The following is a 12989-nucleotide window of genomic DNA, read 5'->3' as shown; positions in this document are numbered from 1 at the left end:
TAAAATACAGAAAGCTCAGTGAGGAGTGCGGCTATAGGAGCTTAGCTTTTGAAGCCATAGTCTATGCCCTTGCTCCAAAGGACTTGGAAGGAAGCTTGAAAGACCAAAATCAAACAGAGCTGCAAAACAGCCTCTGAGGTCACCCAGGGAATGGTGGGGAAGGAGGAAGGAAGGTAGGGGTGTGTGTGTGTGGACATGTGCTGCTTCTTGCAATCCGTACCGCAAACTGCCTACATTGCACTTGGGGGAGGAACATCACGGAACGTGAGCATGCCATCTTAAGAGCATGTTCAGTCTTGACTGTGTGGTTTCAGCTGGGCTCCTTGGGCTGGATTGTGCCCAATGTGTGCTGTTTGAAGACCTTAACCGTGCTTTTTTTTTCCTGGCAAGTCCAGGGTACTTCAAATGGCAACTTGGCAGACAAATTTCAACCCAAATTATCTAAAAAATAGGAAATTGCTGATTCTAAGCTTTTTAAAAGTATCTTGTTGCATTTGGTCTCACACAATGAATGAACTGTAAGTTCGGTTCTGGCCAAAGGGACAAAGAACTAAATTGAGGGAGGTTTGGGTTCCTGACAAGAAGTGCTTCTTCAGGATTGCACCGGCTATTCTGGCTTCTTGCATCTCTGAAGCCTGTTTGACCCAGCAGGCCTCTCAGAAGGTCTTTGTGCAGCACTCAGCCTTAGGTTGCTCTTGCGTTCTTTTAAGAGCACGAAGTAGTTTTCCTTGGAGAGCTGTCAATGTAGGCACTGGGTTAAGCAGCCAGACCCACTCCTGTGACTGAATTAGGTCGATCAGTTTCGATCATACAATTATTAGAAGCTAAGAAAAATGCTCCAAATAACAATCCAGAGTAATTACAAAAAGCCTGCCACGCATACTGTTTGTGGCACTGCTTGTGAGCCAAACCTCCTAGCCCTCTTTTGAATTTTCCCCCAGGGAAAAATTAAACCCCAAGGTACGCAAATCTCTTGGTTAGTTTTGTTCCCTTCTGCCCAATCCCTCCCACGTGTGCCCTTGCATTCTTCTGTTCTGTCAGGTGCTGGGGGCTCTGGCAAGTATCCCGATGCATTTACTCAGTAACCACCAAAGGGCAATCCTGCCATGGTTCCCTATGCCCCAGTGGGCTCCCTTTTACAGACAGGGTCACTCTTGCATTGGTAGTGAGGTTGGTAACACAGTGGGTTGTAGGATTGCTTGTGTGACAGGGACTCTCCTCGTGCAAGGGAAAGCTTGTGGAAGGCAAGAAAGAAGCCTTTGGCTGATAACATGGGCTTAAACTGAGAGTGTTCCTGAGCCTGCACTAACCCTTGATTGGACTGTCAGTGGACGGTGTGTGTCTAGTTCACCAAATCCACTTGTTGGACCCAAGCGTGGGAAAGCTCTAATTGGACCCCAATTCACCACTGAGTCTTGGTGACGGTGGCAAGGCAAGATCTCTCTCTCTCTCTCTCTCTCTCTCTCTCTCTTTCTTTCCTTTGACCCCCAATCCACACAACCCTCCAGAGGGCAAGCCTGGGCAGCAAAAGCTATTCTGTGCTCTCTGTGCTTTTGCCTCCCTATTATTAACTTGTGAAACAGAAAGGCACAAATAATGGAGCACAGCAGCTGCAGGAGGCCAGACATTGCCAGCGACTGTCATGTATACTGAAGACCTATACATAAAGGACAAAAGGATGACAAACTCTTGAAGAGGGAAGCCTATGATGAAGAAGCTGCAGTTCTAGAAAGTGAAGTGAAAGCTGCTCTGAAAGCAGTGGGAATAAATAAATCCCCAGGTGTAGATGGAATACTGATAGAACTGTTTAAAGTCACAAAGAATGAATCTGTCAAAAATCCTAAGAATATGTCAACAAATAGGGAAAACAAAGCAATGGCCCAAAGACTGGAAATACTCAATACACATTCTAATCCCTAAGAAAGGAAATGCCATGGAGTGCAATAACTACAAGACCATTGCTTTAAGAACATAAGAAGAACCCTGCTGGATCAGGCCAAGGGCTCATCTAGTCTAGCTTCCTGTATCTCCCAGTCGCCCTACCAGATGCTCTCAGAGCACACTAGACAGCTAGATACCTGTCTCCTGATAGCCCTTCCCTGCATCTGGCATTTGGAGGTACCTTCCTTTGAAGCCTGGAGAGTATACATCCCTTTCATGGCTTGTCACCTGTGATAGGACTTTTCCTCCAGAAATCTTTCCAATCCCTTTTTAAAGGCATCCTGGCCAGAAGCCATCACCACATCCTGTGGCAAGGAGTTCCACAAACTAACAAGCCGCTGAGTCAAGAAATATTTTCTTCGATCTGTTCTCACTTGTCCAACATTCCATTGGAGTGGATGTCCCCTGGTTCTGGTATTGTGCAAGAGGGGGAAAGAGCTTCCCTTGATCCACCCCCTGCATAAGTTTATACGTCTCAGTCATGTCCCCTCCCCCAGGCATCTTTTCTCTAGACTCAAGAGCCCCCAACGCTGTAGCCTTTCCTCGTCAGGGAGGTGCCTCAGCCCAGTCATCATTTGAGTCGCTCTCTTCTGCACCTTTTCCAGTTCCACAATGTGTTTTTTCCAGATCGTCATCACTATGACAATCTGGCAGCTACTATCAAAAAAGTCCCTGAAAGAGAGGCACTGTTCATTCTTGGAGACTTTAATGCTAGAGTTGGTGCTGATCACAATTCTTGGCCCACTTGTCTAGGCCGTTTTGGCGTTGGAAAGATGAACGAAAATGGCCAACGCTTACTGGAGTTTTGCTGTTATTATGGTCTTTGTGTCAGCAACACAATCTTTAATACGAAGCTGCAACACAGAGTTTCCTGGAGACATCCAAGATCCAAGCATCAGCTTGATTTGATCCTCACTAAACGTTCTAGCCTTCCTAGTGTTACGATCACACGCAGCTACCAGAGTGCTGATTGCGATACTGATCATTCCCTGGTGTGTAGTAGAGTAAAACTGCGAACAAAGAGAGTATATCACACGAAAAAGGAAGGAAGACCACGTATTGACATCAGCAAGACTCGCGATCAAAGAAAAGTGAAGGAATTTGCCCAAGCACTTGAGGAAACCCTTCCAGGTCCGGCTAATGTAAAATGCACCTGAACGATGGGAACACTTCAAGACCGCTGTGTATAACACCGCCTTGTCCACCTTTGGCAAGAAGACCAAAAAGATGGCTGACTGGTTCGAAGCCCATTCGGAGGAGTTAATGCCAACTATCGAGGATAAGAGAAGAGCTCTAACAGCATATAAAACCTGTCCTAGCGAGTACAACCTGCAAGCTCCTAGAGCCGCTCGTAGCCAAGTCCAACAGGCTGCCAGGAGATGCTCCAATGATTATTGGCTTCAGCTCTGCTCTCAGATACAGATAGCAGTGGACACAGGTAACATTAAAGGAATGTATGATGGTATCAAGCAGGCCTTAGGTCCATTACAGAAGAAATCTGCTCCCTTGAAGTCTGCTACAGGTGTGATCATCCAGGACAGAGCACAGCAGATGGAACGCTGGGTACAGCACTACTCCGAGCTATATTCCAGAGAGAATGTAGTAAATAACATTGAGTGCCTGCCTGTCTTTGAAGAGCTGGACAGCGAACCAACCTTAGCAGAAATAAAAGCGGCCTTGGATTCCCTCGCCTCCGGCAAGGCACTGGAAGGGACAACATCCCTGTTGAAGTGCTGAAATGCGGTAAGGAGATCATCACCACTGAACTGTATGAAATCTTTTGTCTTTGCTGGAGGGAAGGTGGAGTACCTCAGGACATGAAGGATGCAAACATCATCACATTGTACAAGAACAAAGGAGACAGGGGCGACTGCAATAACTACCATGGCATCTCTCTTCTTAGCGTTGTAGGGAAGCTGCTTGCCCGTGTGGTGCTGAAGAAGCTCCAGGTGCTTGCAGACAGAGTCTATCCAGAATCACAGTGTGGATTTCGAGCTAATAGATCCACCACTGACATGGTATTCTCCCTCCGACAGTTGCAGGAGAAATGCAGAAACAACAGCCACTCTTGGTGGCCTTCATAGACCTTACAAAAGCATTTGACTTGGTTTGCAGGGATGGCCTTTTTAAAATACTTCCCAAGATTGGATGCCCACATCGTCTCCTTAACATCATCAGATCCTTCCATGAGGGAATGAAAGGCACTGTAGTTTTTGACGGCTCAACATCAGATCCCTTTGACACCCGAAGCGGAGTGAAACAGGGCTGTGTCCTCACACCAACCCTTTTGGGATCTTTTTTGCTGTCATGCTGAGGCATGCCTTTGGAACTGCAGCTGAAGGTGTCTATCTCCAGACTAGATCAGACAGAAAGCTCTTTAATCTCTCTAGATTGAGAGCAAAGACCAAAGTCCAACTGAAATGCATGCGGGACTTCCTCTTCGGAGATGATGCAGCCATTGTTGCCCACTCTGCTGAAGACTTCCAACAACTCATGAATCGTTTCAGCAAGGCCTGCCAAGACTTTGGACTAACAATCAGCCTGATGAAAACACAAGTCATAGGCCAGGGCATGGACTCACCTCCCTCTATTACCATCTCCACACAAGAATTGGAGGTTGTTCATGACTTTGTGTACCTTGGCTCAACCATCTCTGACACCCTCTCTCTGGATGTCGATCTGGATAAACGCATTGGCAAAGCAGCTACCATGTTCTCTAGACACACAAAGAGAGTATGGCTCAATAAGAAGCTGCCAGCATATACCAAAATCCAGGTCTATAGATCCTGTGTCCTGAGCACAGTCCTGTACTGCAGTGAGTCCTGGATCCTTTGTGCACGGCAGGAGAGGAAGCTGAACACCTTCCATATGCGTTGCCTCCGACGGATTTTTGGCATCACCTGGCAGGACAAAGTTCCAAACAGAGTAGTCCTAGAACGAGTTGGAATATTCAGCATGTATACATTACTGAAACAGCGACGTCTACGTTGGCTTGGGCATGTCGTGAGAATGGCTGATGGTCGGATTCCAAAGGATCTCCTGTATGGAGAATTAGTGCAGAGAAATCGCCCCAGAGGGAGACCACAACTGCGATACAAGGATATCTGCAAGCCGGATCTGAAGGCCTTAGGAATAGACATCAACAGATGGGAAACCCTGACATCTGACCGTTCAGCCTGGAGGCAGGCAGTGCATCACGGCCTCTCCCAATTTGAAGAGACCCTTGTCCAGCAGGCCGAGGCAAAGAGGAAGTCACAAAAGCAGCAAAACCAGGGAGCTGGACAGGGGACAGATTGGATTTGTCTTCAGTGTGGAAGAGATTGTCACTCTCGAATTGGCCTCTTGAGCAACACTAGACGCTGTTCCAAGTCCTTCATACAGAGCACGTCACCATAGTCTTTCGAGACTGAAGGATGCCTAACTAAAATGTGTTTTTTAAGGTCTGGCGACCTGAACTGTACACAGTACTCCAGGTGGGGACTTGCCAGAGTTTTGTACAATGCCTCTATCATGTTTCTCATACAAGCAAAGTGATGCCCAAGGTGTTACAAGAAAGGATTTTGCCTTATATGGAGTGAGAAATGTTTTTCAATTCAAGCTGGAAAGCCCAGTGGGCAAGTCGGACCTGAATTTCAGGGGAAGGAGGATTCTGTTGTCATTTCAGTGGTCAAGTCTTGGCTTCTGTGGATGGAGCAGTCATCTTCCGAGCCACTCTTTGTGGCCTGGCCTGGCAGGTCCTCTCTGACCATCCTTCTGGATGCTGATAGTTAGCCCCAAACTGTGGGCCCATTCTGGCGTCAAGGCGAAGTGTTCCCAGTCTTGGAAAGAGCCCCCCCCCCGTGAGAGGATACCCTCCTGGACACAGGATGGATGCTGTTGGCAACAAACAGACCAGGCCTTCTTATGTGGGTGGAGATGGAGATGCCTGGCCACCAGCCCTCTCTTCCTAGGGAGGCGGGCGAGGCGCTCACTGGGGGCCACTGCAGAAAGGGTCCTGCTGGTGCTTCCGGCTCCCCCACCAAGCTTTCACTTGGCTCAGAGGGTGGGAGGAGGTGGGAGGGGGGGGAGAGAGACGGAGCCTTCGAAAGACTGACTGACAGGGGTAGGGAAACACAGATGCACAAACCTCCTCCCCCCCTTGAAGTTGAAGGAGCAGTCCGAGGGATAGGCGTGTTGCTCCCACGGTCTGTGAGGCTGCCCAGGGGGCTGCGACTCTCGGCTCCCAGGGGCCCTGGCTCTTGTGACCTGGCCCGTGCAGGCCTGCCGGCCGGCCTGCTGCTGTTCCGCTCCCCGGCTGACCCCTGAGGCCAGCCAGCTGCTGGAAGCCATCCTTGCTGTTTCCTGAAATAGCCCCGCTGCTGGCTGCTGTGCCTCCGCGGCTGGTTTTAGCTGCTGCTCCTCCTCCTCAGCCACTGCTGTGCCAGGGCTGCTGGGGAAGTCGGCTGGGTGGGAAGGGTGCGTGGGGCGGCTGGCCACACTGGCGCCAGCACTCCCTCGTCCCTGGGCCCGAAGCAAAGCCAGATGTGGTGCTGCGGCTTTGCGCGCCTCTGGGGAGGAAGGCTGCCTCCCGGGCAGCCTGCCATTCGGGCAGCCTGTGAGTCGGCCTGGACTGAGCTGGAGGGCAAGCGGGTTGGGCAGCTGGCCCTCCGTCCGTCCGTCCGTCCATCCGTCCATCCGTGTGGGAAGCAGCTCTGCTGGAAAGCGGCCTGTAGGGGTCTGTGGGGGGAAAAAAAGATGCATCCTCTTTCCCATCTGCAACCAAACATTTTATTTCGTTATTTAAAATATTTTTACCCCGCCTTTCCACAAGGCAGCTTACATCACTAAACAACAACGCTGAAAGCTAAACACAATGAGTACTCAAATACTAAAGAGGATCCAACAAATTCCACTCTTAAGAAAGGGAAAACACAAAAGCAGCACTAAAACCACACGCAAAGCAGGAAGGCACAACCATTCATTTAAAATCCCAGTCACTCGTGGAAAGCTTGCCTGAACAGAAAGCTTCTCACCTGCCTGCAGAAGGACAGCCTTGATGGGGCCAGCCTGGCCTCCTGTGGGAGGGAGTTCCACAGTCCCTGGGAGCAGCCACCAAGTGCATCTGTGAAGGCAGTGGGACCGAGAGGAAGGCCTCCCCTGATGAACCTGGTTCCCAGACGCGCTCATTAGAGGGAGATGCAGCCTTCTAAATTCCTTGGACCGAGAGGTCAGAAGGAGCACATCGTCTTAGTTCTCTGCCTGTGAGAGAGGGCAAGCTCCTCGAGGGCAAGGCCCTCTCCAGGTTGCCAGGGACGTCAGCCAGAAGCCACCTGTGCTGATGGCCAGTGATGGCGGGGGGGACGACCAGATTCGGGAGGCCACGACCCTGCCACGCGGCCCTTGGCTCTGTGGCGGTCTGGCCCGCTCAGGAGCTTCTTGCCAGCGGCTCCCAAGAGCCATCCCGCCAAGCGGAGGCTCCCCACCTGAAGAGGTCTGGACTCGCCTCCCGCAGTCTCCCTCTGCCCTAACCACTTGGTTTTACTCCTCTCACACAAGTACGTGCAACGTATGGCGAGACGAAGGCCTGGAAAGGTGGATGAGGAGGGCAGAGGCTGGGATTTCAGCGGATGGAGCTGGAGCGTCAGGGCAGCAATGCATGGAGAACTGTCCTTTTAGTCTCCCTCTGTGCGCCTGCGTCTTGTGTTTCAGTGTGTGTGCCAGGGTTTGTGTGGCTCTTGTGGTTCCAGGATGCTGCCTTGCGGGGTTAGGGATATGCCTGCCATCAGCAGTTTTGAGCTCTGAAATCTGAGCCCTGCTCGCCTAGGGACGGACAGACGGCTGGCTGCAGCAGCAGCAGCAGCAGCAGCAGCGAGGCCCCCTCCGTTATATGTCGGAGCTCCCGAGGTGGCAGGGACCGCAGTGCCAGGAGGTGCCTGGAAGCCCCCTCCCCTCCCCTCTCCCCTTTGCTCACTGCTTTGGTAGGAGCTGTACATGCACATCCCTCCCCTGGCTACCCCCCCCCGCCCCTTCCGCAGCCCTCGAGGCCCAGCCCTTGCTTCCAGTGCTCTCTATCCGTGGCTGGAGCATCCATGGCAAATGGCTCTCCAGACGCAGCCCCAAAACCTCCTCGGGGAGGCTGCTTGGCCTTTTTGTACTGACATTCATGTGAGGTGGACAGCGGTGTGTGTGTGTGTGTGTGGGGGGGCTGCCAGCATGAGTGGAGGTGGCGGGGGGGGAGGACTCTATTGCTTGCCCCGGTGCCTGCCCCAATCAGGTCGTCTTTTGCTGCTGGCCGCGTTTCATTGGAAAACGTCAGAAGAAGAATCGTAGTTCTCCTTGTTAGATGTCGTTTAGCCTTCAGCTGTCATCCAGTTTCTCAAAAGAAAGCTTCCAGCTCCCCCAGAGAATCTGAAGAGAGCCTTGGTGTGATGGCTGAGGGCAACACATGCACAGCGACAAAGCCCACCCCCGGTACTCTCCCTCCTGTGAATTGTCTTCATGAAAACAATTTCAGTGAGCAATTGATTAATGCCCTTGTTGGTTATAATAGACTGTTAACTTGCATGGGACTGATGGCAGTCCCAACAGGGCTTTTAAGGGCTGTGATATTTAGGGAGTACTGAGGGTTTGACCAGAACCACCACCTGGTGCGTTTCCATGAGACCGCCAGAGTCCTCGCCTGGCCATCGAGTCACTACGGCAGACTTGTTCTCAGCTGAGACTCTATCTTCCAGTCAGAAAACTCCCGTGGCCGAGTCGGCGCACGGTGCAGTGACCGGGGATATAAAGCGCCATCACTTTCACTGCACCAGAGGCCCAGGTGTCCCCAACGAACAAGGTGGAAAAAAAATCACTGATTTTTAAAAATCAAACTGATTTAAATCACAATGTAAATTAATTTTTTTGTTTTGTTTTAAATAATCAACCAATTCCTTTTTTAAAATTTAAATCAAATCTGTCCTGCCAATAAACGGTGTCCATCTGTCCTCTGGAACGCACTCTTCCATCACCACAGGAGTTAACATCCTCCTGGTCAGTTTTGCAAGACTCCTAGGGGGGAAAAACATGTTTCCTCTGGCCTTTCTCCGTCAGGTGCCAGGACGCTTTCTTCAGGGGCGCTTGTCCTGGACCCCAAAGTTTTCTGAGATGTTGTTGATGCCCCCCCGGCTGCTCCCGCCCCTTCCTCTTGGTCTCCGGGCCATGGCTTCCCGTAGGAAAGGGGCCTGAGAGAACCGCCCGCCCTCCCAGGCCCTTCCGCTGTCTATGCAGAGCCTCAGAGCTTCTTCAGCCTCGAACAGGCTTCCATTCCTCAAAAATGGAAGCACAAAAGGGCCCCTCTCTCTTCTGGTGCTCACGCCTTCGGTGTTCCCAACCGGTCATGGAAAACATGGGTGCCCTTCCCAGAAGCACCGGGTGGCTCAGTGCCAGGCTGGTGGCCTCCAAGCAAGCCAGGAGGGCAGAGTTTCTCTCTGGCCACGGGCATCACAGCTGTCGCCACTTGGTTACGCTCCTCAGGTCACAGCTACAGATGCAGACAGTGGCTCTCTGGGGTCCCTCTCCTACTCCCTGGGCACCGGGCTCAGCACCACCAGCCCTTCGGCCTTCAGCCTCGAGGAGGAGAGCGGCCGGCTCTGCACAACGAGGGACCTGGATCGTGACGAGGGCGTCTCCACCTATGACTTTACTGTCACGGCCATCGATGGGGTGAGTAGGCGGCTGCAAGAGGGAGGCTCTAGGGCGGTGGCTGGTTTTTGCTGGACTTGGCCCACCAGAGAGCCTCTGGGGAGAGTCTCCAGTCGGAGGTGGGGGCTGTGGGGAGCTGAAGGGGGGATTCTGTGGGAAACCTCTGTGCCCGAAAGGATGCCAGTGGAGCACCTCCAGTGCCAGGAGCTGGTCTCGAGACGAGGGCATCCCTCAGGGTCGCTCACTGCTTGCAGCCACGTTTTCAAAGAGCTGCCCCCAGGGGCTTGTGGCTTTCTCTCTTCTGCGATGGTGGTGGTGGTGGCAGCTAGGCCCAAAGGCAGAAGGGGCACACGGAGCAGCCTCAGCCCCAGAGGGGCTGCGTTGAGCTGGCCGGCCTCGTGCTGCGCTCCACCCTCTCCCGCCCTGCCTCTCTCCCCAGGGCGGGCTGAGCTCCATGGCCTACGTTAAGGTGGCCTTGGAAGATGTCAACGACAATGCCCCTGCCTTCTACCCACTGGACTACGCCACCAGCATTAGCACCCAGAGCCAGCCGGGCTCTGCCGTCTTGCGGGTCGTGGCCCACGACAAGGACGAGGGGCTGCACGGGCGGGTGACGTATTCCATTGCAGCCGGCAACACCCCGCCCCTTTTTGCCATTGACTCCGACACAGGTGAGGAGCGGTGGAGGGAGAGCACAGCGGCTCCGGCGGTGACGGGGCCGGTTGGTTGGTTGGGGGGCGGTTTGAAGGACGACGGTGGGGCAGGATGGCCCCGGCAGGAGTCACAGGCCTTCACTCCTTCTCCCCCCCCACCTGCTGTGGCCTGCAGACCTCTGGCCTCCCAGCAGGGTGGACCATGCTCTGTGTCTGGAGCATCCTCCGCCCAGGACAGGGGCTTCTCGGAGGCACAGGCACAGGGCCCCCGACCGGCTCCCTGTTCTCCTTGTGCAGGTGCCCTCTCCTTGCTGAGGACGCTGGCAGGCAAGGCCAACACGCTGGTGCAGTTGGAGGTCGCTGCTCGGGACGGAGGGGGCCTGGTGGCCCAGCCCAACGCGCAGGTCAACATCAGTGTGGTGGCAGGCACAGTGTCCCCACCGCGCTTTGAGCGCACCCAGTACTACTTCGCCATCACAGAGGACACCCGGCCAGGCAGCAGCGTTGGGGCTGTGTATGCCCACAATCCACCAGGTACGATGTTGGGCCCCTCTTTCTCCTTGCTCAATGTCCCACACACCGGGCATCTTCCTCCCCAGGAGACCCAATGCTAGCGGCTTCTTGTGGCCACCTACGAGGGTGGGCAAAGTAGACGGGGCTTTCGATCCTCTGGCCCCAAACCTTTTGACCTCAACCCTCTGCGAGGGGGCTCTTTCTCCTTTGATGCCATCATCTCAAGTTGGTGGCTGTCGGGGAGGACTGGGCAGACGCTTCTCAGCGATGGGTGGCCTCCCATTCTCCCTGTCCCTCTTTTTCCACCCAGGCCAGACGGACGCCGTGTTCTACTCAATTTCATCGGGGGACCCCCAGGGATACTTTGCCATCGACCCAAGCTCAGGGGAGCTGCACACCAGCCTAGCCTTGGACCACGAGACACAGCCGGCCCTCGTCCTGGAGGTCCAGGCCCGCAGTGGCTCCCCCCCTGCCTATAGCAGCGCCCGAGTGCAGATCACCATCTCTGACGTGAACGACAACGCTCCTGCTTTCCCCATGGCCTCCGACTCAGTGCTGCTGCCTGCAGGAGCCGCTCCAGGCACAGTGGTGTACACGGTGCAGGCAGAAGATCGAGACAGTGGCATCAACGGGCAGGTCCACTATGAACTGGTCACGGGTGGGCTGGCCGCCTTTGCCGTGGAGCGCTTGTCGGGAAAGGTGCGGCTGGTGGGGACCTTGCAGCCGGCCCACCGGACACCCTACAAACTGACCATCCTGGCACAAGATGGCGGGGCCCCCCGGCTCACGGCCACCTTCACCCTCCTGGTGCACGTGCAGGCAGAGGATGAGCACGGCCCCGTCTTTGACACGCTCACGTATCGCGTGGAAGTTCGCGAGGGGGTGCCAGTGGGCACTCACTTCTTGCAGGTGCGGGCGCTGGCCCGAGAGGCTAGCGCTCAGCTCACCTACCACTTGCGCGCCGAGGGGGACGCAGCCAGCTTCAGCATAGCCCCGGACACCGGGTGGCTGAACGTGCGCAGCACCCTCGACCGGGAGGTGCAGGAGCTCTACGTGCTGACCGTCCTAGCGGTGGCCGGCGAGGGCGAAGGGCGCCAGACGGGCAGCAGCACCGTCCGGGTCACCATCACCGATGAGAACGACAACAGCCCCCGGCTCAGCGAAGAGCGCTACTTCTTCACGGTGGTGGAGAACAGGCCGGCAGGCAGCAGCGTCGGCCGAGTGGCCGCTAGCGACCGGGACGCCGGGCAGAACAGCCGCCTGACCTACCGCCTGGTGCCGCTGGAGAGCGGTTTCCTGATCCATACGCAGACTGGTGAGAGGGGCCGCAGGGAGGGGAGAGGCCCTTTCATCCTCTGTCGTTTGGGCTGGGAAAGAGGGGGATGCGTTGGGGTGGCTTGCCACGGGCGGGCGATGGGGAGGGGCCACGGATGGGGCACCGTCATTGTCTCTCTGACCTGACTGGGGTGGATGTCTTGCAGGAGAGCTGAGCATTCGGAAGAGCCTGGACAGGGAGCAGCACGCCAGCTACCAGTTGCACGTCCTCGTGCAGGACGGGGGGACCCCACCACGCAGCACGACTGGCACGGTGTTTGTCACTGTGCTGGATGAGAATGACAACGCCCCCACCTTCCTGCATGTGGCCGAGGGCCGCGAGCTGCTTTTGCAGGTATGGGAGGACGAGGCTGGGGGCCCAGAACTTTAGCAGAGCTGGTGAAGGCGTCCCTGGAGGATGTTCCCTGCTTCCCACTCTAAGCGGGTCTCTGAGGAGCAGGGGAAGGGTAGGCAGGGAGCCGGGGGGTCCGCAGCCCTCTCTCCTCACCCTCTGGGTCTGGCCATGTGGCTCTGTCCCTCCGTGCCTCTGAGTGCCCAGAGTTGGACCTTGTGTCTATGAGAGAGAGAGAGAGAAAGAGAGAGATGCTCTGGTCGGCTTGGGGAAGCCGATCTGTGGGGGGGGGGTGGAGGGGGAGATGCACCCGTTTCCTTTCGCCGGCTCTCCCACCCACCCACCCCATCTTCTGGCTGTCTCTGTGCGTCAGGTTCTTGAGGAGAAGCCGCCCGGGCTGCTCGTGGCTTCCTTGCAGGCCAAGGACCCTGATGAGGGCGAGAACGGGACGGTCTTTTACTCCCTGTCAGGTAAGAGAATCCCTGGGGGCTGTGGGTCACCCCAGCGAGGCCCCAGGTGCCAGGGGGGTTCCTTGTGGGCACGGCCAAGGCAAG

The 12989-nt window shown here is 54.9% G+C and overlaps 1 protein-coding gene across 3 annotated transcripts in view; it reads left to right on the top strand.

Annotated features, from left to right (window-relative positions):
• The window catches only part of DCHS1 (dachsous cadherin-related 1), a 45908-nt gene that overhangs the window by 8365 nt on the left and 24554 nt on the right, over nucleotides 1-12989 (top strand). For all 3 annotated transcript variants that reach the window (XM_072993289.2, XM_078389806.1, XM_072993288.2), the window contains exons 3-8: nucleotides 9436-9624; nucleotides 10043-10274; nucleotides 10554-10790; nucleotides 11080-12084; nucleotides 12251-12438; nucleotides 12809-12905. In XM_072993289.2, coding sequence (XP_072849390.2) covers nucleotides 9436-9624; nucleotides 10043-10274; nucleotides 10554-10790; nucleotides 11080-12084; nucleotides 12251-12438; nucleotides 12809-12905 — 1948 coding nt within the window. The remainder of the gene's footprint in view (nucleotides 1-9435; nucleotides 9625-10042; nucleotides 10275-10553; nucleotides 10791-11079; nucleotides 12085-12250; nucleotides 12439-12808; nucleotides 12906-12989) is intronic.

Source organism: Pogona vitticeps, chromosome 3 (genome assembly GCF_051106095.1).
Source record: "Pogona vitticeps strain Pit_001003342236 chromosome 3, PviZW2.1, whole genome shotgun sequence".
Taxonomy (NCBI): Eukaryota; Metazoa; Chordata; class Lepidosauria; order Squamata; family Agamidae; genus Pogona; species Pogona vitticeps.
This window is presented reverse-complemented; position numbering and strand designations above follow the sequence as displayed.